The sequence below is a fragment of the Halichoerus grypus genome, chromosome 14 (assembly GCF_964656455.1).
Source record: "Halichoerus grypus chromosome 14, mHalGry1.hap1.1, whole genome shotgun sequence".
NCBI classification, from domain to species: domain Eukaryota; kingdom Metazoa; phylum Chordata; class Mammalia; order Carnivora; family Phocidae; genus Halichoerus; species Halichoerus grypus.
In genome coordinates, this window is record NC_135725.1 from 70,920,921 (window position 1) to 70,946,392 (window position 25,472).

At 46.7% G+C, this 25,472-nt stretch overlaps 1 protein-coding gene across 4 annotated transcripts in view; it reads right to left on the reverse strand.

Annotated features, from left to right (window-relative positions):
* Window positions 1-25,472, reverse strand: part of EPB41L4B (erythrocyte membrane protein band 4.1 like 4B) — a 127,936-nt gene that overhangs the window by 10,057 nt on the left and 92,407 nt on the right. Inside the window, exons 17-23 of one of the 4 annotated variants that reach the window (XM_078061579.1) lie at window positions 24,055-24,173; window positions 18,746-18,859; window positions 17,848-17,915; window positions 14,626-14,724; window positions 9,184-9,370; window positions 7,141-7,218; window positions 802-918 (exon numbers count right to left, since the gene is read on the reverse strand). In XM_078061579.1, the coding sequence (XP_077917705.1) occupies window positions 802-918; window positions 7,141-7,218; window positions 9,184-9,370; window positions 14,626-14,724; window positions 17,848-17,915; window positions 18,746-18,859; window positions 24,055-24,173 (782 nt within the window). Of the gene's footprint in view, window positions 1-801; window positions 919-7,140; window positions 7,219-9,183; window positions 9,371-14,625; window positions 14,725-17,847; window positions 17,916-18,733; window positions 18,860-24,054; window positions 24,174-25,472 lie in introns of all 4 variants that reach the window. The other 3 variants (XM_078061577.1, XM_078061578.1, XM_078061580.1) reach the window with 3 other exon arrangements.

Sequence of the window (25,472 nt, forward strand, 5' to 3'; positions counted from 1 at the left end):
GCACATTCATTCACTCTTCCGCTGTGCTGTCCCCTGGTATAACCACTTTAGAGAGGGAGCAAGGCGAAAGTCACAATATTGAACCCAGCAGGGTCTAGCCTAAGAAAGTAAAATACCTGTCACCAAAGCTATCTGTGTCCCCTCGAACAGTGACACACTGGGAACCAAGCCTGGGTCCTGCCGGAAGAACGTGTTAGGTAAATGGGAGACCACGCACTGGATGGGGGGTAAACAGTCATATGCAATGCGGTCACAAGAACAAGAGAGAAACAATCCAACACTAAGTGAAAAGGGAAAAACAGGAGACGATATGGATACTATGATTTCACTTCGTAAAATTATGAATGAATACAAATAAGTATTAGAAGGAAACACGCAAAAATGAAAAAACATTGTGCTAGGTTGGGATTATGGGTGATTCTTTTCAGGCTGTTGTGTAACACACATCCTGTTATCTTGAAACATAGCAGGAAAAGACAAGGGAAAACAGTTGTTATTTTCAATAGAAATGCAACTAAGATTTTTTTTTTTTTTTTTACTTTCTGGGAAAAGCATCTATGCTCATCAAAGCTTTAGGAAAACAAACTCCTCCTGGTTCCTGAGACCTAGAGACACAGGGCAGGACAGCAGACTGTGTCCTCATTTGGCCAAACTATGTATCCATCCTGGAGTCAGAGCACCTGTCAAGCCAGGCCCTTCCAGAAGGTCTAGTGCTCCTGCGCACCAGCGGGGTGACCGCCTGGTGGCTCCTGCCCGCCTCACCTCTCCTGGCCAGGCCCCTCTCCCTGCCAGGGTACCTACCAGCCTCGTTTTGATTGGAGGATGCATGCAAACTCCAGTGGTCTCTTCCTTCATGGGGGGAGAGAGTGGAGGAGAACAGCGAGAGTGGGCACAGTGGGGGGCGCTGGCGGGCTCTGCCTGCTCACGAGGAGAGGAGAGAAGGGGAGGAGGCAGAGGAGAGAGGGGGAGGAGGCAGAGGAGAGAAGGGAGGGGAGGAGAGAAAGATAGAACAGTGCAAGAAGGATCTGTCACCTCCAGACTGCTCTGGAGCCAGCCTCACCCGAGCCTGCTTCTAGCCTCTGGGCAGCTGGCTTCTAGGCCCCCCTTCCCCCTCCTCTCCCCACCTTCTCTCCTCCTCTCTGGCTCTCATCTGTCTTCTTCACTATCTGAGCAGAACAACCCGTGGAAACCCCATTCCCGGGGTTGGCAGGCAGGGGCCATCTCCTGGGCCGACTGCGCGGGCCTGGTAGCAGCTTCCTGAAGCCTTGCCCAGGCCACGCCAGAAAGAGAGCCGTGATGAATGAGTGACGCCGGCCATGGGGGCGATATGAGGAGTGGCCACACCCTTGAGCGTGCTGGCCTTCCACGCCTGGTGGCCTCCTGCACTCTGCTAAATAAGGGTCCCCCCCATCAGGGTGTATCGGTCAGCTGATGTCTAACAGAGTGCTCCAGGAAAAGACATACCTCAGCAAGGAGGAACACGGACTTTCAGATTTAATCTGCCAGGGCTTTTTGTTATCTGTGTTCAGAAAACATACTGGCTCTGCCCCCCGCCCCCCCGCCCCCCAACCCCCTGGCCCAGGCCATGACACCTCGGGTCGCCCCCGAGGTACCCTGTTGCTTTAGCTGGAAGATATCAAGCATTGTGAGAAAATGCCATATCATTCAGGGTATTGGGTTCCCCACCGCAGCCCTAAAGAGTGCCATGCACCAGCAGAGGTCTGGCAGCTTGTACTGGTGAGGATGAGGATGGTGAAGAGAGAAGGCCCTGAGACTAGGAGAGGGGGCCACTGACAGGGTTAGTATGGGTTGCCAGGAGGGACCATTCACTCCAGACGGTAAATACACGCATCTTTTTTAGTTCGGGAGAGCTTCCTTAAGTAGTTGGTAACATCCTGCCATAATGAAGGAAGTACAGCCTCTGGGGAAGTTTTTACAACTCGATCAAGAACATTGCAGGCGCTTTTTCTGTCTCCAAATTGATCTGATGCCGACCTCTTTACAATTGTGCGGTCCTGGACCGTTTCCAAAGGGCTTTTACAACCAGAACCTCCAAGAGTCGTGGCGACTGCCTTGCTTTCCTACTCTGATTTGGAGATGCTGAAAAATGGCCTCTGCAAAGTCTAAATCCGTGGTTCCTCATGTCGATTGGTTCTGCATCCATTCCTCAGAAACAGGTGAGTCCGTATTAACCACCTACTGAGACTCCCTCCACTGCTCTCTCCTGTCCTCAGGGTGAATCCTACCCTCCACGAGATGGCATTCGAGACCTGACTGAAGTGGGCTCCAGCCTGTCTCACCCCCGCCCCTCACTTCTCAACACCGCCCCAGCCAGAACCCAGGGACCCCAGGCCATGCAGCCTTAGCCTCTGCAGATAAGCAGGCACTCCTGTGTGCTTTTTGAAGAAAATAAAAGCTGGCGTGAATGACCGACAAACACGGACATACTGCCTAGATGCCAAAATGTGTTACCAGCTACTTGTGTCTTAGTTGAAGGTTAAGATGAATGACTTAAGGCTTTGCCTAGCATTGGACTTTTATGGTAAAAAAATGTTGATCCATCCCACAAGCATGTATGACCCTTCTAAATATGCATCTGTTAGTAAATGCACAGGAAACAAGGTAACACGTGTAATAGGATACTATTCTGAAATATCATTTCATTTTTTTCTCCGGGCATTTCCTCTCCTCCTTGGCTTTTTTTCACATTCAGGCAGCTAGGTTCTTCTAAGCTACTTGGCTTTTGAGGTTTAAAAATCTGACTCCTTGGGGAACAGAAAGATTTTTGGCATAGACAAACGAAGATGGAAATGTGAAAGGCTTCTTCATCATCCAGACAAGAAAAGAGGTTACCAGTTTGTGGGCTGGAGAGAAAAGTCAGAGGGAAAGTGAGGAGGGGGTAGACATTAGGAAGTACTGAGCAGAGGGGCCCGTGGCCCTCCTCCCCGGCTGAGGCTAAGGCACAGGGATTAAAGAGCAGAAAGGGGCTAGTGTCCTTCTGCTCAGGTAGAGCTGGGGAGGTGGCAGGCCCCAGGGCAGAAAGAATGGCTGGGTGGTATGTCCAACAGATTGGGATTCTCATCCCAGCGGGACAGTGACTTCCACCCACCCGAAAGGGGCATGAGGGAGGCAGGCAGTGCCCCAGAGGCATCCGCAAACAGATGACATCACCAACTAAAGACACTTCCCTCCATTTTCCTGTGCCCTGGAGAAGATGAACGAATCCCCAGGAAGATGGAAGAGGCACCCTGATTTCACTTGGGATCAAGCTTCAGCCCTCCTGATAGAATGAGGTTCAAAAATAAAAACTAAGTTATTGAGATAGATGGAAAACCAGTTCTTCTGACACCCAAGCCAGGGCCTGTTTTTGCCCCGCACGACCTGAGTCTGGCCAGGCCAGCCTCCTCCCTGGCACATGAACTCTAGACTAACAGTCCCTGGCCCAGAACAGACCTGGGTCCTAAGTGCCTCTGCTCTGCAGCCGGGTGAGCGGTTCATGCAGTACGGGGATCGGGGATCGGATCAGGGAGGGACCAGCCCCAAAGAGAAAGCCTCAAGAACACAGAAGGCCTAGGTGTTTGCAGTGTGTGTCACCTGGGGAGGGAAGCCGGCACGACAGACCTGGAGCGCGGGACTTGATTGATGGGTCAACGTCCCCTCCTTCCACTCTGTTAACACCAACACCCCGTGCACAACCCAGACTGACCTTCCAAAAGAGGATACCAAAGGGACAGTGGGTGCTGTGGTCACTGGCTTGCCTTCTCCCCTCCCCACGCTTACGCCCCACCTCTTCCCTGGCCAGAAACTCCAGTCTGATTGGCAGGTCTGTGTTGCGGATTCTGGCCCCGGGCAAGCCACAAGCTGTGCAGGTTGTAGGGCTTCTATTGCTAAACTGAGCTACATAATAAAAGAGTTGGGGATGGGAGAAGAAAAGATATGGACAGAGGAGGAAAAAAGGTTGCAAGAGCGACACTGGAAAGAATGTTTTTTGGAGAGTTTGAGGATGAAAATCCTTGGAGTCGTGCAGGGTGCAAGAGAATTAAGAAGGAAGCAACATGGGATTTGAGAAGTGTTACCAGGGAGGTGATAATTTAATCTTGAATGCTTTTTGAGAGATGCCAGTTAAAGACGGAGACATTATTCTTCTCCGTTGTTTGGACTATGCTGCTTTGAAAACCGCTCTACACAGAGACTGGATCATCAGGGTTGGAGTCACAAGGGTTATACTAACGCTGATAATGCCTTGGTGGATCATCTGTTGAATCAAGGCAAGAGAATCTGGTCCCAACCCTCTCTGCTGTCCTTCTAGCTCTGGCCCAAGGGACCAGGGTGGTGCCGTGGCTTTAGGAATCTCATCCAGCCCCAGACCCTAAATCCAATCTCTCCTCCACTGTCCTCTGGGGCAGAGACACCACACCCCCACCCTCTCCCTGACAAGAACAGAGAGGACCGCTGCTTGTGTTTCTACGATGTTGGGCGGAGCAGATGGAGGAGATGGAGGGAGAGGACCAGACAGGAGAAGCAGGCTGCTGGAGTCCCCCTTCCTCTCAAGGACCCTTCGGCACTGGTGGAGACAAGACTCAAGTGAAAGGGTAAGGCCAGTGATGCCAAGAAAGGCCCAAGTGGAATGTGCTCTCATCACAATACCAGCCCTCCAGCATACCTTCTGTGTGGACGTGCGCTGTGGGCACGCACTCTCACCTCAAATCCACACAAGCAAGACAAAGGATGCTTCATCCTGAGAACACGTATTCACTGCAGACTTCAGATCAGGGGACCTCTGGGTCCCTGGCAGATGCTGCTTCCTTTCTAATCTCAGACCATTAAGTTCAAAGAATAGATAAAGATGGGGCAATTAAATCTACCAGCTGGATCTGCAACACAATGGTTTTTAAGGGAATCCCATCACTCCTGTCAGAGCTACGAAATATTTTTTTTGGCAAACTAATCCGAGTTTCTCAGATCTGCCAGAACCTTTAATAAATACTCAGTATTTTGCTCATGCTGTACTCTCTGCATAGAATGCTTTGGTCCATTTCCTCCATCTGGCAAACTCCTACTCATACTTTAAAACCCTAGCGCTATGAAGCCTTCTTTTTCTCAGTGACCCCGGATAGGGTTAGACACTGGGTCCCACAACAGTAGCAGTTTCTATAGACTCTCGGATGGCATTAATGGCAGCATGCTTCAGCAGTCTAGAAGTTTCTCAAGAGCCTAACTCAGAGAGAGATCTTCCCCCACTGTCTTCTATTCCTGTCCGGCATGTTTTCTTCAGCGTGGGCCTGGGAACTTAGCTTTCTCCCCCTTCTGCCTTCATAGGCCCTCAGGTTGCGACCTAGGGGTTCTCAGGTCCCTTTGGGGTTTGCTGCCCTCCAGCTACTGATGTCCTCAGATTGCGGCCCTGGCTTCCAGCCCCCACACGTGGCCCTCCTAGGGTGTAAGGCCTCAGCTGGGATACTCATTTGGAATACTGATGTAGCGCCAGGTCCAGGCTGCTTAACTTGCTGTCCCGTCCTCCACACTCCTTGTTCTGCTTTCTCAGTCTGGGGAGAGCTTTAAACCCAGCCCTCCTTCCAGGCATTGCTCTTCTCCAAAGTGGCAAGTTTCTGAAATCCAGATGCCAGATTCAGCCCAATCTGATGATGTAAAGGGCACCAGAGAAGAAGCTGGAACACTTGGGCTTGGAACAGCTCGGTCCCTGTGTGATTACCTCACTCTGGGACTCAGTTTCCTTATCTGTGCAAAAGGATGACGAGGGGATGAGAGAAGGCCCTGTTTCTGGGTTAGCCTATCTTGGCAATTTGTCTAACAAGCAGGCCATCAATAACTTGACTGCATTTTCTCCAACATGGGAAGAGAGTAACTCTGAAGGTTCCCGGAGGAGGCTGTCTCACCCACTGTCAGTTCTCAGCTGTTTATCCAAACGTGCTGACTCGAAGCTCTCAGACTGTACCAACTCTCGAGATGAGTACAACTGTATAAATCCCAAATGATCGCCTTGTACCAGCTGAAGCAGGGACAGTGATCATTCCTAAAGCCTAGACAGTACTTTGCCTCATTTGTCCCCTCTCAAAAGCCTTCTGGAAACCCTTCCTATCCACCACCTGCCCCTCCAGTGAGCCAGTCCTGAACGACTCCCACTGTGGCTTCTCCCCGAGCATCTTCTACACGGCTGTGCTGTCGAGCCTGGCCCTTTATCAGCCCGACTCCCCTCCAGCCTCTAGCTGCCCTGCCCGCTCCCACAGCCTCACACACGGCCAGGTGTGCACTGAGCTCTCAGGAGGTACTTTGTGACTTGGTTCACATTTTGACTCACGCTCCACATTTGTGGACCATGATTTATGCTCAAGTACACTTGGGTGTCAGGCTGAGCCCAGCCAAAGGTACATCCAAGTCTGCCTGTGTCATCTAATACTATTCCTAATACCTCACACACATTTATGGTGCTTTAATATTCTTCAAGGGCTCTCTCTGTGTCACGCGATCATTAGACCACTCTGAGGCAGATGTGGCAAACGATGGCATCTTTTATCCCATGACAAGGCTCCTAAGGAGGGGAGCAGAGACTGAAGCCAGGTCTGCCTTGCATGACTCCTGGGGTCCAGTGCTCTCTCTCTCCTGAAAGGGTTTCCCACCTGCAGGAGGACCACCCACGAGGACCACCACCATCCCTAAGGGGACACCTATAGGCAGAGGATGGAGGATGGCAGGGAGGCGCGAGGGGCCTGGAAAGCTGGGATGAGGCCTTGAGCCAGTGCTTCAGACCACAGCACATTGTTGGAAGCGGCAGCAAAAGATGCCCCACGGGTGGGCATGCGGGGAGCAGCCCAGGAAGCCAGGAAGCCAAGACCCAAGCCCCGAGGAGCCCTCCACGCTTGGGAAGCAGCAGACAGGCGGGGTGAGACCCCTGCAGCCGCCCTCAGGGGAAAGGGAGCACCGCCTCCCCGGAGGGCTCTGGGAGGTTAAGGGACCCATGTGCCTGGACCCCCAAAGAAGGCTGATCCCTGAGCCTCCAGGCCGTGAGCAGGACAAGAGGAAGAGCCTTCCCAACGGCGATGCCCACCTCTGTCCATCCGTCCCACTGCCAAGATGTTTCTATGATCTGTGGCTTTTCTGGTTTTAGCAAAATGGGAAGTTTACCAGAGGAGTAGCTTCTGTGAAGTCCATCAGGAGATCGCCTGGCTCCAAGGTAAAGGCACCTCCTCGGTCAGAGGGACTCTAGGAAGGCAGATAAAAATACTGCTGGTGAGTGACAGCTCCGGACGGACACGGGCATGTCACCAGAAATCACAGTTTCCTCCCTCCCCTCTCCCTCCCTTCTGTCACCGAGCCCATGACCGCTCCAGTACCCCATACGGTTCACTTGCCCAGCAGTGTGCATATTATAGAAGCCGAACCCCCAATGTCAATGGGCAGAAATAGTGTGTAGGCTAGAGAAAACTGCCTCTTTAAAAGGTGCAAACAACTTCTTTTAAGAGCTTTGAGTGCTCTTGGACTGGTCTTTTGTGGGGGGAAATGCTTCAAAGAGTCCTTTGAATAGATAGAGAGCAAAGCCCCCATCCTGGATCAAGAGGGTTAAGGCCGCAAGGAGCTAAACGCAGGAGCCCAGGGGGCACCAGGCTGGCTCACTCAGCAGAGCACGCAATCCTTGATCTCAGGGTCATGAGTTCAAGCCCTATGTGTGTCACAGAGTTTACTTTAAAAACATTTTTTTAAAAACATCATCTGCATAATAATGAGGAAGATCGTCCTGGTGGGAGGGAGGTATCTCTGAAAGCCATGTTTAGTGTTTAGGAAAACATTTTTTTTTTCCCCTCCTGCCCTGGGGCCTCAGCAGCATGGGAGGCCTAGAGGCCCTTTATGGGAAAAAAAATAAGCCCCATCAACTTGGCACAAGCTGGGCCCTAAGGAGAGAGATGGCCAGGAGAGGGAGCCCTGTGGCCTCTGGTAGGATGCCACCCACATCCCCCACTGAAGTCTCCTTTGTTTCATACATTTTTTTTTTTGCTTGGTTTTAACCATGGTGAAGAAAAGGTGATGAGAACCTGTGTCCGCACTTGGAACAAAGCAGTATGAGGGACTCTGCACAAGACAGGGGAACCCGGCTCAAGATACCAGGAGGTGATCGACAGGAAAGCAGGGAGCCTCAATCTGGGCCAGTCACTGGCTGAGGGGTCCCTGGCCTGAGCAGGATCTCCTGTTGAGGACCACAAAGGGATTCCCAAAGATCCTGGGAAGGGAGCGGGTAAATGCCTGACCATGGTCAAGCAGGATTTGGCCTGGCCCATTGTTACCTAGAGGCTACTATTGGAATCATGACCTGTTTGCCCAGATGTCCCCTCCACTGGACCTGATGCTGTCCCATAAGCTGGGCAGGGAAGCAGACCTTATTCCCATTTTTAGGCGAAGGAAGCAGGCTTGGAGAAACAAGGCCTGTGGAGTAACTGCTCGTTTCAAGCAGCCAAGCCATAAAGCATGTGGAGGGAGCAGCTGGGAACAGAGTCTGGGGTCTGGTCTTGCCTTCGGGACCCCCACCTCACACACCCACCATTCCTCAGTGGGGTCCACAGACCAGGCAGCCTTTGACTTGACATCTACTGGTAGAGCAAGGGGTTTGCATGTATTTGGACCACTCGCTGGGTAGAATGACCACAGCTAAGGGTCACTCAGAGAAAACCAAGAGAAATGTCTTGAGTAAGGCCTTTATCACAGCCCATTCACATAGCTAGCAATGTCCTGAAATTGCAAACTGACAAAATAGTATTTCCCATTTTCAAACTATTCATATGGACCATCCAATACAAGGAAGGGGATGGGGACACTTCTATGTTTTTACTCTTCCAAATTTTCCATCATGGGTGGAAAAACATGTCTTGTTTTCTATATTTACGGTGCACTATAGATTATATAGGGATGATATTCTAAAACCAAAACTGCCCTCAAAAATCTCTCCCATTTCTCTTAAAGTACAGTGCACAAGGTCTTTATTAAACCATTTGCATCTCGTAAACAGGTCATCTTTTGGGGAGAGTTATATAAAAACCCTGCCCTGGTGTCTGTATCCCTTGCTTTACGAATGCACGGTTGACTGCGCCAAGTTTAAACGCTCATGGGATGCCATGTGCTAAATTTATACTGAATTCCTAGCCAGTGCAACTACTCCTCGGGGCTTTCCCCCCATACCTTGGCCCCTGGGGACAGCTGGCCCTTGCCTTCTGAGTTCTGAGGCGAGCTGAGTTTGTGGCCCTTGGGGGACGCTGGCGGCACGGAGACTTGCGTGGTGGCCATGGTGGTGTTTGCGGCTGTGGCGATGGGCGCTCCCACTGCCTCGGCCAGGTCAGGAGGGAGGTCGTCTTCATCACTGCGGTTACTAAAAGCACATGAAGCTCTGCTCATTACAACAATAAACAGGCTGTGGGGCGTGGAGGGAGGGCCGGGAGGGGGTGGGGGCAGATGTCTGCCAGATGTCCAGCTTCCAGGATCCAATACAGGGACATTTTTGCCAAAGCCAGTTTGGGCTGGATGTTCTGTCATTTGCCAAGGGATTTAGAAAAATTTTTTTTTCTGTATCACAGAAGACACATAACATTTATCATTTTATCCATTGGTCAGTGTACAATTCAGTGACATTTGATACATTCATGATGTCGTGTACCCATCATCACTGTCTACACCCCAAACTTGTTCATCACCCCTAACAGCAATGCTGTATCCACTGAAGAGTAACTCCCAGTGCCCTCTCCCTGCAGCCCCTGGTAACAGCTGTTCTGCTTTCTGTCTGGATGAATTTGACTATTCTAGGTATCTCACATAAGTGGAATCATACAATAGATGTCCTTCTGTATCTGGTTTATTTCACTTACCATATGTTTCCAAGGTCCATCCATGTCGTAGCATATATCAAAATTTCATTTCTTTTTAGGGCTGGATAATGTTCCATTGCAATGATAGACTATATTTTGTTTATCTATGCACCTGTTGATATACTAATGTGTTTGAGACCCTGCTTTCAATTCTTTTGGATTGGGATTCCACTTGAAGTGGGATTGCTGGGTCATATGGTAGTTCCCATGCTTAATATTTTGAGGAGCCACCAAACCAAGGGAGTGGCCTCCCTTAGGAAGGTAAATACAAGCCATTTAAGAACCAACTGCACTAGGTGAAAAGTATAATGGCGCCTTTTGTGGCCTAACAGCAACTGTTCCTTTGGTGTGATAAACTAGTTACAGGGGAGGAGTTGGGCACATGTGTTTGGGGGCCTCGTAGCTCTGGTCTTAGAACCTCTCTGGCAGAATGGGATGATGCAGGGAGAAAAGTACACTAGACAGGAAGTCATCACAATGGAGGAGGAGTCCAGGTTGGCATTCTGGGTTTGTTTCCAGGGCTTGGATGAGTAGGGAAGGTTTGACCTCCCACAAAGTATGTCAAGGCAGGAAGACCTTTTAATCTGGTCCTAGTGGCCCAGGACAGAGCAGTGCCATCAATCACCCATTCTTAGTATGAACAGTATCTTCTCAAACTTACAGAAATTAAGACAAGTCCCCGATCCCCTAATGCCAACCAGATTGCCGCCTGTGCAGTATAGGGCTAACCCTGCAGGCCTGGGGAGCTCTAACTCGGCACATGCCACAGGAACCACTGGCCATTGATGAGCTTCTGGGAGAACCTCTGGGCCCTGGGAATATCCCGCCTGATAAGGGTGTCACTGCATACCTGACTTTGGGCCATGCCACATAGTCTATGTTAGCAATGTGATTTATAGTAAAGACCAGCTCTTGTATGCCTAGAGCTTAGGGCCACACAATATCAGTTTGATCTTGGGGTTGGGGGGCAGTTATTGGAGACTGGGTAGTTGTTTCATGACTATGTGACTGACCCCCAATAATAACCCTGGGCGCCAAGGCTTGGGTGAGTTTCCCTGCTTGGCACGACTTCACGTATGTTGTCACATGTTGTTGCTGGAAGAAGGAGACACTAACCACATGACTCCTCTAGGACAAGACAAGTGGAAGCTTGTGCCCGGTCTTCTTAAATTCCACTCTATGTGCCTTTTCCTTTGCTGATTTTAGTCTGGATCCTTCCACTGGAATAAGCCATAACCGTGAGGATAACAGCTTTTCTGAGTTCTACAAGTCCTTCTAGTGAATCGGGTAGTCTTAGGGACCCTGATACACTTTTCCTAAGGGGTTTGCATGTGGAAGTCCTAGAGCTACCCTGGCTTAGGGGTTATGTTTTAGAAGTGATGGCTGAGCAAGGCTGGAGACTAAAGGGTCCATGGCCAGTGAGCACCAGTGTGGCCTGAGCAGGGTCCCTCACAGGAGCCTTGTGGGAAATGTGGCCATGGTACACAAACTGAGGTGAGGATGGAACTCACTGAGGAGGGTCCTGGGAGATTTAAGATCTTTCTGTATATGCAGAAGCCTCAAGAGGAGGATGTAGGACTTAATAAGGGGACAGGTGAGGTTGGAATAAGTAAGTGGGAAAACTAGTAAGACACCACATATGTGGATCCATGCTGATGAAGTTAATCAGCTCAGTAATACAGGCATTAGCCCATTTAATTCTTACAACAACCCTGCATTATGATCTCCATTCTTCAGAGAAGTAGACGTTATTCAGTGGCAGATTGTGACATGACTTGCTCAAGGTCACACAGCTAGTTAAGTGGAAGAGTGCGGTTAAAATCCTTTTCTGCCTCGTTAAAAGAGAAAATTATAACCTTAAAAGCATAGTTATTCAGTTTAACATTATAGGCTATTAAAAAAAAAACATAGCTCATCTTTCACAGCAGGAAGTCAACTGATGCTGCCTAAAATTGAAGAAGACTCCAAATTCTTGATGGGTTTTATAACCTTTTGTCCTAACTTAGATCTTGTGGCAAAGAGATAATCTGCTTAACTACACTGCGTCTTTCAATTCAACCTCCGTTTCTGAGGTAAATTCATGTTAAATTCATGAAACATCATTTAATAAGTACAATTTTACGTGTAGCTGGATTCTTTTCTTTGAAATGACTTCCTTCCATTTTAATAATATGTGAAAAATGTCTACAGCAATAGTCATTCAATGTGAACATAGGTTATTTTTGGTGGCATGATTCTAGGGAATTGGTTATCTTTTCTCTTTAGACTTAAGGTATTTTTCTCTTTAGAATATTTTTAGGCTTTTATATGGTGTTTAAATAAATAGTAAAGTTACATTTCTAGAAGCAAATATAGCCGCTCATCATTTCCTAAACACACTGCCTGGTATCAATAGAGGACACTCTTTCCTGCCTCAAACTCTACCTCGAGTTCTGCTTCTCTCTCTTCTCTGCGTGCATCAGCAGCCACACGTTTCTTCCCTAAGTCATTACCTCCAGGACAGAACAAACCAGGAGGTTTGTGTGTATATCCTTAAAAGCATCAATCTGAAAACTCGTTCAGAGTACTTGGACATTGTGATGCTCTTGGTGGAGAACCCTAAAATCCAAATCCACATTATGCTGGCCTAGGAACTCAGAATACCCTACTAGCCAAAAGGGCTGTGTGTGTGTGTGTGTGTGTGTGTGTGTGTGTGTGTATTTTTTAAAAGGGAAATCTGAGTTTTTTCCATCTGTATTCCTTGACACTGTGTTTATTAACTCATCAATATCTATGACTGGAAGAGAGGCCTGGTGGTGGTGTGAACAATTTAAGAACTATTTTTATGGGGCAAAAACTTAAAACTGGGAAAATCTCACCCATTAATTTTGCCATTATTACTAATGGGGAAAATGCTGCTATTCTTTTATTTTTGAAGCAAAATACTTTGGAGTAGCTTAAGAAATACACATGTGAAGTTAGAGGTTTGGAAAGGGTTTCCTTAAAATAGCCACTATAGTGAGTTAAATTTTCTTTCCTTCCAGGCCACGTATTAGTCATTGTTTCCAACATGATTACATATCCTGAATAGGTGATAATAACATTTGGAGTTTCAAAATGTAAAAGGAAAGTCTAATAATCCTGACAGCTTTATCCTCAGGGGAGCAGATTTTTTCATGGTTTAATTTGTCCCCCAGAAACCATTAGGACTGTTAATTATTTGAATTACTCATTTTGGCTTTCCCAGGAAATACAGCTGCTCCAACCCTCCAGCATTTCTATTAAGGCTAATGAGGTGGGAGGTGGTGGCCTCGTCCCTTTCGCCAGGTGCAGGCTCGAGCTGGCTGTTTGAGAAGTGCATCCAAAGTCACCCTCCCCAGCCTACACTTTGCATTCAGGGTATCCCCCAAACTGGACCTTTTCTCGGAGGCTTTCAGGTCCTCGAGAAGAAAGGAAAGGGAGCTAGTTCATCCACTGGCCAGGTCCCTTGCTATGGGCTAGACCTGCATTATGGCACATCAACCCTCACCAAATTCCTCAGGGCTAGGTATTAGCTCACCCATTTTACAGAAAAGGAAAGAGAGGCTGAAAAAGTAATTTCCCCAAGAGTTTAGAGCAGTAAACTAGCCAGGACTCTGACAGAAGCCTTTCTGACTCCAGAGCTGCATGCATTCCCTGGCACTCAAAGATCCCCCTGCAGCCCTCTGGTCAATTACACACCCAGGCATAGTGCCACAGCCAAGGTCAAGAAATGGGAACTACCATTATGATTAGCACTACGGCTCTTACTAAAATACTACTACTCTTATGACAGCAGTTACCCGTCTTCTTTGGATTATAATTATTTGCAATCTGTCTCTCCCTCCAGTAAACGGTGACTCCTCAGATGGGAACTGTCAAAGTCATTTTGTTCTTCCTAGAAGAGCCTAAAACTCTGTGCATACGGGAGCCAAGGAATTTTCATTAAGCTGAACAAAATTGGACAGGCCCTGGTGGTTCTGGGATACTTTGGGATAGGACTCCTCCCATAGGTCTCACACAGCTCAGTGATTAGCTTTGGCTCTGTTGACAGATCATGCTACCATTTCACAATTATGCCATGGATGAAGCTTTTGATATGGCTCCTGATGATTCCCCATCCTGGTATCCATGCCCCTGTGTAATCCCTGACCCTTGAGTGTGGGCTGGCCCTCCTGACTTGCTTCTAATGAACAGAATATGGCAAAGGTGATGGGATGTCATTTGTGATCAGGTTACAAAAGGCTGTGACTTTCGCCTTGTGAGAGTTCTCTCTGGCTCTTCTTGTGTGATTTCTCCATCAGAGAGGAAAAGTCTACATGACTAGGAACTGAGGGCAACCTCCAGACAACAGCCAATAAGAACCAAATCCTGTTCCAACCTGCAAGAATGAGCCTTCAGATGAGACCACAGCCCTTGCCCACACCTTGAATGCAACCTTCTAAGAGACCCTGACACAGAAGATCCAACTAAGCCATGCCTGGACTTCTAACCCACATAAACTGTGAGGTAGTAAATGTGGACTGTTTAAAGCCACTAATTTTAGAGTAACTTGTTCCATAGCAATCAATAATCAATACATATGCCAACTATGTAATGTTTTCAGAGAGAAAAGTCAAGTCCCATTATGACCTAAATTGGAAACAAACTGTATTTTGGGGGATGGCTCTTTGGAAGTGGTGTGAGAGGCTAAAAAGCATTTACAACTGAACATTTAGCATCAACTTTGTGATTATTATCGAAAAACTTGAAGTACAGAACTCACAAACTGTATTGTCTTGTTAACTTCCTCACTCGGGGAGGCTTGATTTCCGGCTTTTCCACTGCTGGTTGGGTAGTTTCCACACGTATAGGAATAGGACTTCTAGAGACATACCAAAAAATAGAACATCACCAACAGAAAAGTTTATGGTAGGAACTGCTTTCTCAGTTAATTTAAACCCTTAATAACATTGGTAGTCAACATATCCATTTTTCCTCCCTTCCACTCTACTTATTAAATATAATTTTTAAATATATCATAGAAAGTCCAAAAACAAAAACCAAAATAATAGGGAAGAAAATATAGAAAGTGGGAACTGAATATAATTGGGGTACCACATAAAGCTTCTCTGACCAAAACACCTACCTCCAGGGTTTGGCTCATTACCAGGTTTTGCCAATAAAATGAGCAAAGAGAAACCCATGGATAACCCATTTTTACTTCAAAGTAATCTGGTAGTTATGTTATTTTAAATATAGCACAGGATATATTTTTAAAAGATAAACATAGTATTTAATGTGAAAAATGCATAATCAGAAGGCCTTTAAGACTTTTTCTAAAATATTTTAATTTTGTGTACGTGAAAATGTTAAAAATTGTTTCACTTCTATATTTCCTCAAGAAAATATGCCAGATAACCAATGGGCCCTATTCAAAACAGTGATTTTAAGAAAAAGCTTTCACACATTTTTGTAGTGGTTATGACTAATTTCATTTCAAAAAAATCAGGGGGTGCCTGGGTGGCTCAGTCGGTTAAGCGTCTGCCTTCGGCTCAGGTCATGATCCCAGCGTCCTGGGATCGAGCCCCGCATCAGGCTCTGTGCTCGGCGGGGAGCCTGCTTCTCCCTCTCCCACTGCCTGCCTGTCTGCCTACTTGTGCTCTCTCTCTCCCTCTGTCAAATAAATAAATAAAATCTTAAAAAAATAAAAAATCAGGAATTACCTTCTGGGACCTAAGGACATTAAAAGAAGTTGAGGTCCTCAGCAAGGAACCTCTGGCAAGTCAATGAACAATTCCGAGCGCCCATTTTCTCCTCTATTTAGTGTCTAATACGGTGGTAGGCATGTGGCCAGTGCTTAATCAATGTGTGTTGAATAAACACATGAACGAATGAGCAAATAAAGAAATTGGGGTCAACATAGTCTAGATTCATGATTTCCTCAAGCTGGGACCCTGGAGTCAACTGAATATAGTCCCTGAAAGAACTCATACTCAACCAGGGAGCGCATAACTTCACTTCGGTGGAATGGTTGGCATCTGGAAAGCTCTGTGGAGGAGTTTACACTTAACCAGATGGAGGGAAGACTTCTAAGGTGGAAAAGAGAGTAGAGAGCTATAGAATGCAAGGTGCTGGAACTGCTAACAGGTGAGGTCCTAGCAGAAGAGCAGGGGATTTCCACTAGAGCAGGAAGCACCAGGTCATGAGGGACCTCAGGAGTTTACACTGAAGGCCAAGGTGTCACTAAAAGTTTGAGGCAAGGGAATGGCATAGTCAGACTTGCTTGTTGGAAAAACCCTTAGAGCAAGGAAACGAATCCTGGTGAAGACAGGCTGGCTGGGAGCATCTTCAAAGACTGTGGCAGGAGGTATCCAGGCACAGAGATGGTGAGGGCTTGCTGTAGACTGGGATTCAGGTCATGAAGAGGAGAGGACAGATGTGGGGGAAAATACGAATATTGAATTAGCAGGACATGGTGATCAATTTTATAAGGGGATGAAGGAGGAGAAAGTCAAGGACTCCCAGGCATCAGATCTGGACGAAGGGTAAGTAATAATGCCATTAACCAAGACTGAAAAACAGGTGAAGGGTTAGTGCGGTAGGATGGGAAGAGATGAATTAAGGTTTTGCGGAGTCCAGGAGGCAGCTGGGTATGTGCTCTGGAGTAAGACAACGTTATACCAAGGACACAGATTGGGAATCAAAGGTGACATAGAAAAGTGTGAGTTTTATTTTTAACATCAAGAATGCCCCAGAGCAGTGGTTCCTGGATCACCTGGGGTACTTGCTGAAATTCTGGTTCCTGTCCAACCCCCCCACCCCCCCACAAGGATCTGAAAGGTCTGGAGTAGGACCCAAGAGTCTGTGGTGGTTGTTGTTTTGTTTTGTTTTTTAAAGATTTATTTATTTATTTATTTGAGAGAGAGAGAGAGTGTGTGTGCATGGTGGGGAGGGGCAGGGGGAGAGGGAGAGAGAGAATCTCAAGCCAACTCCCCAATGAACATGGAGCCCAATGCAGGGCTCGATCTCATGACCCTGAGATCACGACCCGAGCCAAAACCAAGAGTCTGACGCTTAACTGAGCCACGAGGCGCCCCTAAAAGTCTGTGTTTTTAATGAGAGACTGATGCAGTGACCCTTGGACCCATTTTAGGAAACCACCTAGAGATACCCCACCAGTATTAGACCACCAAGGTGGCAATGGAACTGCCATGATATTTATAGGTTGTTACTTACTTGGGCTGAGAGGGGGAGGGTGTCTGCTCTCTGTGAGATCAGAGGAGGAAGGTTTTCCTCTGGGTTTAAAGTGGTGATGGCCCGGAAGCTTTAAAGAGCATGTGTGGAGGCGCCTGGGTGGCTCAGTCGTTAAGCATCTGCCTTTGGCTTAGGTATGATCCCAGGGTCCTGGGATCGAGCCCTGCATCAGGCTCCCTGCTCCGCGGGAAGCCTGCTTCTCCCTCTCCCACTCCCCCTGCTTGTGTTCCCTCTCTTGCTGTGTCTCTCTCTCTCAGATAAATAAATAAAAACTTTAAAAAAAAATAAAGAGCATGTGTGGCTCTAGTACTGTAAAGGAGTTTAATATGAAGAGTACATCAATGGCCAAAGGAAGAGTGATAAACTGAGCTGGGACAGAGAGCAGAAGCTCAGTCCTAAAGGGTCTCCCGTGCTCTGTTGAGAAGTCTGGACTCCACTTTGAGAGCAGAGCAGTCTTTAAAGAAAGGACATCAAGTAGGGGAATGACAAGGTCTTATCTATATACTCCTCACCTCAGAGTGATTTCTTTGTTAGCACAGCAGTTAGAAATAATGAAACTGAGAATAAGCAGCATTCCTGAGACTTAAACGAAGTTGTTTTAAGCGAGTCTTTTTCTAGCTCTTCATACTGACGTTCCAATTTTCTTTTTTCCTTACTGATTTTATTTGCAAATGCCCTCGTGAGTAATGTTTCGAGGATAACGTTGATGATACAGAGTACTGTTTCCCCATTCAAACAAGAAGCAACAGACCTTACATTAGCATCCTGAAGACTGGATTTCTTATTGATATTTACAAACGTTGATTCCTCTTTTCCAACCTGTTGAAGAAAACAGGCCTGTTAGTCAAAACTGAATTATCTTGGTAAGCAAAAACTGTTTTCAAGTCTCCAACATTCAAAGGATTACAGAAATGTGAAGGTAGCTCAGAGAGGTGGTTCACTAAGTACTCAGTCAATGACAAATTTTCTTCGGTGTTTATATAAGTTAAGAAAAAAAAATGTTTTCATGAGTCATTCCCCATCATGGGGATTAACACTTAATCATTCAAATGTAATCAGCACTTGCATTCATACTTTTATTGAGCACCTGCTACGTGCCAACTCATACTTGAATGAGAAAGGGAGAGTGTGGGAAAAGCCAAACCCACAGCTTAATCCCCCACCTGACATTGCTGATCAGGAATAATAATCAGCTCTATGCTCACATACCAGTTACAGCTTACAAAGGAATTTAGAATCTGTCTTTTCATATCAGTGTAACAAGCCTGGGAGGAATTACGTCATATGATTTTGATGATTTTGATAGAAGCCTTGTCCTCCTCTCTCCAGTGAGTCCCACAGAGAATGGTGGGGGAGGAAGGGACACCCACTCAGCCAGGGAGGCCAGCTGAATGTACGCTGGAGGTCAGAGCAGGAGTCTATGGCCTTCAACCCATCAACAACGCCCCAGTGAATAACTGTACGCCAGTTAATAACTCTTGGTGCTGAAATCTCTGTTCACATAGCGGGTATGGCTCCTGTCTCCGGGCTGGACCCTGCCGGACACGGTATCTCGGGCCTAGAGGGCCTCCTTCTCCTCTATGGCAGGAAGGAAATCCTGTGGCGTGAAATCAAAGGGAGGCACCAGCTCCACGGACCTGGGCACTCACTCGCGATGCGTTCTCCAGCTGGGCTTTCAAAATGTTACACTTCACATGGTCGGCTATGGGGGAAGGCAAAAGAGGGGTCTGAAGACTCTTCTCGGAAATTTTTTTTTCTTCAGCCTGTGACAAACCCAAAACACACGCAGCCGATTGTCAACAAAGAGGAAAGAAAACAGCTACGTTAACCTTTCCCATCAACTGTAACTGCAAATAACACTCAGTCGTAAACACCTACACGAGTGCGTCCCCCAACTCCTTATACGCGCGCCCCTGCTTTTAGCGTTTGCAAAGGATCCACAAGCACATCCTCGCATCCTCGTGTGAATCAGGGAGAGGAAACGGGGTGAAGGGTCGTACTAGACGATGGGGTGAAGGGTCAAAGAGAAGTGGCTCTTCCAGCTAGGGGCAGCTCCGGGACTCAAGCTTCGGGTTTTCCGTCCCCTAGTGCAGTGCTGTTTCCCCCCATAACTGCCACTCTTACATAGAGAGATTCAATCCTGTGACTTGCTGGGGAAAAAGTGAAAAATAGGCATTGGTAGTTTTACAATAAAACTTGCTGAAGTTTGTGAAACTTGTATCCATGCCACCTCATTACAGAGTGTCTCAGATGTCGGTAATTTCGTACCCTACCTTCACTGTTTTGCCATTTCCTAGGTACTCACTAAACATGTACCTATAATTTATTTTATTTTTAAAGATTTTATTTTTAAGTAACCTCTACACCCAACATGGGGCTCGAACCCACAACCCTGAGATCAAGAATCCCACGTTCCATGGCCTGAGCCAGCCAGGCACCCCAACATGTACCTATCATTTATATGATCCAGTTAAGGTGGATTACCTGGGGACTACCTATTTTCAGTGTGTCCTACACACTAATATCTTTGAAATCATAGGTTTTGTGGCTGTTTATTAGAGAAGACATTATGATAACTACATAACTATGAAAAAATACTCATCTATGTGTATAACCTGAAATCATCTCTGATGGTACACACACCACGCTGCGAATAGAGTCTTAATGTGAGCCATGCCTATGGTGGTCAGCGCATATCCCAGCGCTGACGTGGTGCTTTGCACACAGCAGGTGTCCGATAAATACCTACTAAAGAAGATGATAATGATGTATGGTTAAAGAGATGTGTTTAATAAGAAAGGTATAAGACCCTACGACTGCTAAAAGTCCCAATAGCAGGACTTGAGGCGACACGTTGGCTACAGTGTACAGGACAAGAACAAAATGTTCTAAAGCTCCAAAATGAATCCGATTTGCTAATTCAAAAGTCCAATTGAGCACCTTGGTACACATAGCAGGAGTGTTATGAAAGTGCTAGAGGAAGTAGAGGGCAATTGGCTGGTTGACATTATTTAATAAAGAAAAGAGAGCACAGAATGCAGTTTCCCAGCGGGACCTCCAAATGCATCAAGGAGCCCTTGGTAGCCTGAGTAGAATGAAGCCATTTCATGTAACAGCAAGATAAGCAGGGACAGAAGACCTGGATTTTAATCTCAGCTCTTGCCTTGTCTGGCACCATAAAACAAAAATGATGAGGATGGTGATGATGAAAAGAAAAATAATTCCAGTCGCTCACATTTACTGAGAGCTTGCTGTGGACCAGCTGCTGATGAAGCACATTTCATTGCCTCCTCCCATTTGAAGGCAGATACTGTCACCATCCCCGTTTTATAGATGAGAAAAACAAAGCAGAGAGATGGTAAGTCACTGGCCCCCGGTCACACAGAAAGGATGCAGAGAGCCACGAATCACACTCATGATCGAGTGCCTCCAAGATCCTGACCGCTCAGCCATACTGGATCCCCTTAACCTCCCCGAGTCTCAGTTTCTTCCTTCATAAGATTACTGTGATGAGCAAATGAGAAAAAAAAAAAAATAAAAAGATATGAATGGCACTCTTACGTTAGATTCTTTGGTTACAAAAGAAAACACAACTGAAAAAGAGCATCAGACATGAGGGCACTAATGATCCTAAGCCATCGAATTGGGTATAAAGAGAACAGACTCTTTTGGCTGGAATCATTATCCTAAAAGACACGGAATGCCCCCAACTCCCAAAACAAATAAGTAACTCATTTATTTTGAAAGATGAGCTTGGTAGTATAGCTCTTGTGTTTGTAAATCCTGCCACATGAAGCTAATTGTTTAACACCAGCATGGGTGTTTTCACTGGTGTGTGAAGAGTTAATTTTTAAATTAGATTTAATTTTCTGGAATGATATGCTGGAATATAAGAATAAAAAGCCCACTTGGAGTTTTTGACAATTGCTTAAGGGGATATAGTTATACTGACACTAATGACCGAAGATCTATTTAAAAAAAAATGAATGCTGCTAAAGTAAGAAAAGAATGAGAATTCAGCATTGGTTTTCCCTTTGAATTTTAGTCCTTTTAAACTGCTTTCTTTTTGGATATAAAATTGAAGCTGGCTTGTTCCTGTTCTACCTGATGAAGCAGGAGCTATTGGCCGGCTCTAATGAATGGATGCAGGTGAAGACCAATATAAATTTGGGGAAATCTGACTATCATTCTATGCATAAGTTTGCATCAAAGTCATCTCTAGGAGATAAACATCTGGATTACAACGAGTCCATCATTCCAGCCTGAAAGATGGTTCCAAGAACCGTGCTTTCTCTCTTTTGCATGACCACGCGTTGTGTTTTGCATTCAATTTGAATGGTGAAAGATGCCTTATCATTCAATATTGAAACACGGATTTACAACATACAAGTGAATGACAATCGGGCTTTGAGATGATTATAGTTGGAAACAGTCCATCTGTTTGGGGGAAGTGGTTTGGGGATAAAGAAAGGATCGGATGCACTTTTTACAACATTGTTTACACATTCGGAATCTGGTGAGATTTAAATCCCTGTGATAACTTTGGGTACAACTTTGGACCTGGGCAATGAAAATGTCTTCTCACCATCAGATCAAGAACAGGAACTTATCCAAACTTCGAAGAATCAGAGGATTCTCGATCCTTGAGACTGGAAAAAATCCTTGAAAGCACTGAAGCCATTGGTCGCCAACTGTGGGGTAAGGTCCGTGGCACCGAATGTGTGATTAAGGACAGTCATAGTGTGAAGTAACGTTCTTTGCTTCTGTGTTAGGACAAACTCAAGATTATCTGACATCCCTTTAGCCCACTTGCTCCCTGATGCATTTCTTCAAGCAGAAGGAGAGAAAAAAGGGCTGCAGGGAAAATGCGCAGCAAATCACAGCTGTCTCAGATACACCTTAACCCAGAGCGACCACGCCTGCTGACGGCCCACCAGCATTCATGGCAACTGCAGATTACACAGAGCTGGTGAGCCGTCTGCGGCTTGTTATCTGCTGTCTCACCTCACAAAATATGTTTGGATTCTGCCAAACTCTGGGTAAGCCTCTTCAAACCATTTATTGCATGGATTGCAGAAAACAAGTTTGAAAACGAAGAGACTAAGAGAAAGAAGACCATGCAGGGGGCACATGATATATTGGGTTGGTTTCCCAGCGCCTCGGATGGGCCTGCTCACTAAGCGCCCGGTGACTGAGTGAATGTCGGCGCCATCCTACGGGAGGGATTCTTTCCAGCTGGCCATCGGGGAGGGTGGTCTAGAAGAAAAAGCAGGTGAGCGGGCCCTTGATGGTGTCAAAGGGACTTGAGGCTGCCCTTTGGGGGAACACAAGGAAATGAGGGTCTTGTGAGAAATCCTGGAAGTCTAGCATAGGCTGGAGGGCTGGCTACGGTGGAGGAACAGCCCAGTGTGGGTAAGGAGGAGGGGTGCTTCTCAGGCCAGATCTTCCAAATGCTTCCTATTCCCTCTTATAAAGGGGGGGTGAGGCGAAGAAGCATCAGAGTGGAAGAAATGATCCACGAATGAAAAAGACTACTGCTTTGGGGATTTTAAAAATTAAAATATGCGTAAAACACTGGTTCCCAACTAGGGTGCTTTTGCCCTTTAGGGGACATTTGTGGAAATGTCTGGAGATGAAGGTGGGTGTCGCACCTGGATGGGGGTGCTCCTGGAGCGAGCGGGGGAAACCCAGGGATGTTGTCAGACAGCCAGCACAGGACCAGCTCCCCCACAAGCACAGCCCAAAACACCTGTAGTGCTGAAGTCGAGAAAGCCTGGTGTACAAAACGGAGAGGTGCGCTGGAGTGCAGAGAGCACCGGGCCGGGAGTCAGGGGCCCCAGGATTCGGCCCCTGCTGTGTGACCTCGAGAAAATAATTTCCCTTCCTCTGAGCTCGGAGGGTAAGAAAGCTGAACCAAATGGTAGATTGAATCCAGCCCTGACGTTCTACAGTTCGAAGATAAAATTTGGCTTTCATAAGGCTGCTTATGGATTATAAGAACAGGTCTAGCCAAAGGAAAGCTTTGCTCCAGCCCTTTTTCTCTCTTCTTCCCTCCTGCCTTCAGTCCCTCCCTTCTTTACATCAGCAAACAGTTACTGAACATCTACTATGTGCCAGGCATTGTCAGAGAGAGAGAGGGTGCTATGGACTGAATTGTCCCCCCACCAAATTCATATGTTGAAGCCCTACTCCACATAGGATGGTATTTGGAGATGGGGCCCTTGGGAAGTGAACAGATTTAGATGACGTCATGGAATGGGGCCCTCATGATCAGAATAGTGGCTTTATAAGAAGAGGAAGAGAGAGGGTATCAGTCGGTAGAGTATGCAACTCTTGATCTCAGGGTTGTGAGTTCGAGCCCCACATTGGGTATAGAGATTACTTACAAATAAAATCTTAAAAAAAAAAAAAAGAAGAAGAAGGAGAAGAAGAAGAGAGAGAAAGACTGAGCTCTCTCTGCAGGTAAGGACACAGTGAGAAGGCAACCATCTACAAGTTAGGAAGAGAGCCCTTACCAGGGAACCAAACTGGCAGACACCTTGATCTTGGCCTGCCAGCCTCCAGAACAATGAAAAATAAATATCTATTGTTTAAGCCACCCTGTCTATGGTATTTTGTTATAGCAGCCTGAGCAGACCAATACAGATGGGTAAAAAATGGAAAGAGGTAAATGGGGGCACCTCCTCATTGAGCTTTAGGTCTAGAAGGAGGGAGAGATCACTAACAGATTCAGCCTGTTAGCCTCAGCACCGAGGGCAATTCCTAGTGATATAAATCAGCCAGAAAGAATATAAGTACATTTCTGCTCTTAAGAGACTGAGCAGAAATGTCAGGAAAAATTTAATAGAAATCCCTCCAAGACAAAGGCACATAATCTAGGAGGCAGCCCAGGGGAATAACCAGAGGTTTGACACAAGCCGCAGGTCCACGCTCATCACCCAGCCCTGGTCCTCAGCACCTTATTTATGTTGATGTGCAGAGCAGGCCAGGGTCCAGCAGCTTTCACCGTCTCCAGTTCCAGCTTCTTTAGATGGGCGGCAGCTTCACTGAACAGGGCAGGCCGTCCTGGACTCAGTTCTACAAGTGGCCAGGGGGGAATGAATAAGGAAAGATAGATGTGATAAAAGATGCTTACCAGAGCCTGATCCCCAGCACCCTTCTGTCTGCCTTCTCCCCACCCGCCCTCCCCCCGAAATCCCTAGAATATGCACCAGCTGGTGGGCTGTGAGAACACCTAAGATCAAGGCTTCAAAGTCTAACTTCCCCATTTATGAGCTGGGTGGCCTTGGGCAAGTCACTCTATCTCTGAGCCTCTGAGCCATTTTAAAATGAAAATAGGGGCACCTGGGTGGCTCAGTCGTTAAGCGTCTGCCTTCGGCTCAGGCCATGATCCCAGGGTCCTGGGATCGAGCCCCGCATCGGGCTCCCTGCTCCACGGGAAGCCTGCTTCTCCCTCTCCCACTCCCCCTGCTTGTGTTCCCTCTCTCGCTGTCTGTCAGATAAATAAAATCTTAAAATAAATAAATAAATAAATAAAATAAAAATAAAATGAAAATAAAACTACTTACCCTGCAGGGTTGCTGTAAGGATTAGGGGAGGTCATTTACATACAAATGCATTATTAATGGAAAACACTATGCAAATTAGAAAGATGTGTGTTCAGGCTAACAGGCATATGAAGGTGCCCTTGAAAACCATTTTATGTTTCCAAAACTAAATTCATTGATTTTTATTTCTGTACTATTTTGGATTAGTTTGCCATCACTCCTTCCACTGGCTAGTATTTACCCATTAATACAGTGAAATATTCATTAATTATTAAATATTCATTACATACTAAAGCTTGAACCAAGTTATCATTTGCAATTGAGATTTGGGCAGCTGGAATAAAAAGATAGATGAGGCACAATTCTAGTCTAGTGGTGGAGACAGAGACATGTGCAGATATTAAACACAGAGACTTGTGCAGATATTAAAGGTTACTTAATTGCTATAGAGGCAAAAGGGAAGGCACTCCAAAGCCAGGAATCAGAAAGGCGTGTTGGAGAGTTTCACCAACGACAATATTTGAGTTGGTTCCTGAAGAAATGTGTGGGAGTTCACTAGGGTGGAGAAAAGCATTCCAGGCAGAGGGAATAGCAGGTGCAAAGGATAGCACTAGGAACACAGCTCAGTAATTGGTGAGAGGAGAGCAGTTTCGTGTGTCTAGAGTGTAGTGAGGAGTCGGGGAAGGCTGGAGACCTTGGCAGGGGCCAGGCTGGGAAGGTCTCAGAAGTGTGGGCTTTATCTCAGGACAGTAAAACACCATTGAAAGGTCTTAAGGCATTTGGTCAGAGGTATCTGGTGAGAGGTCTCACTTTGGCATCTACAAGATGG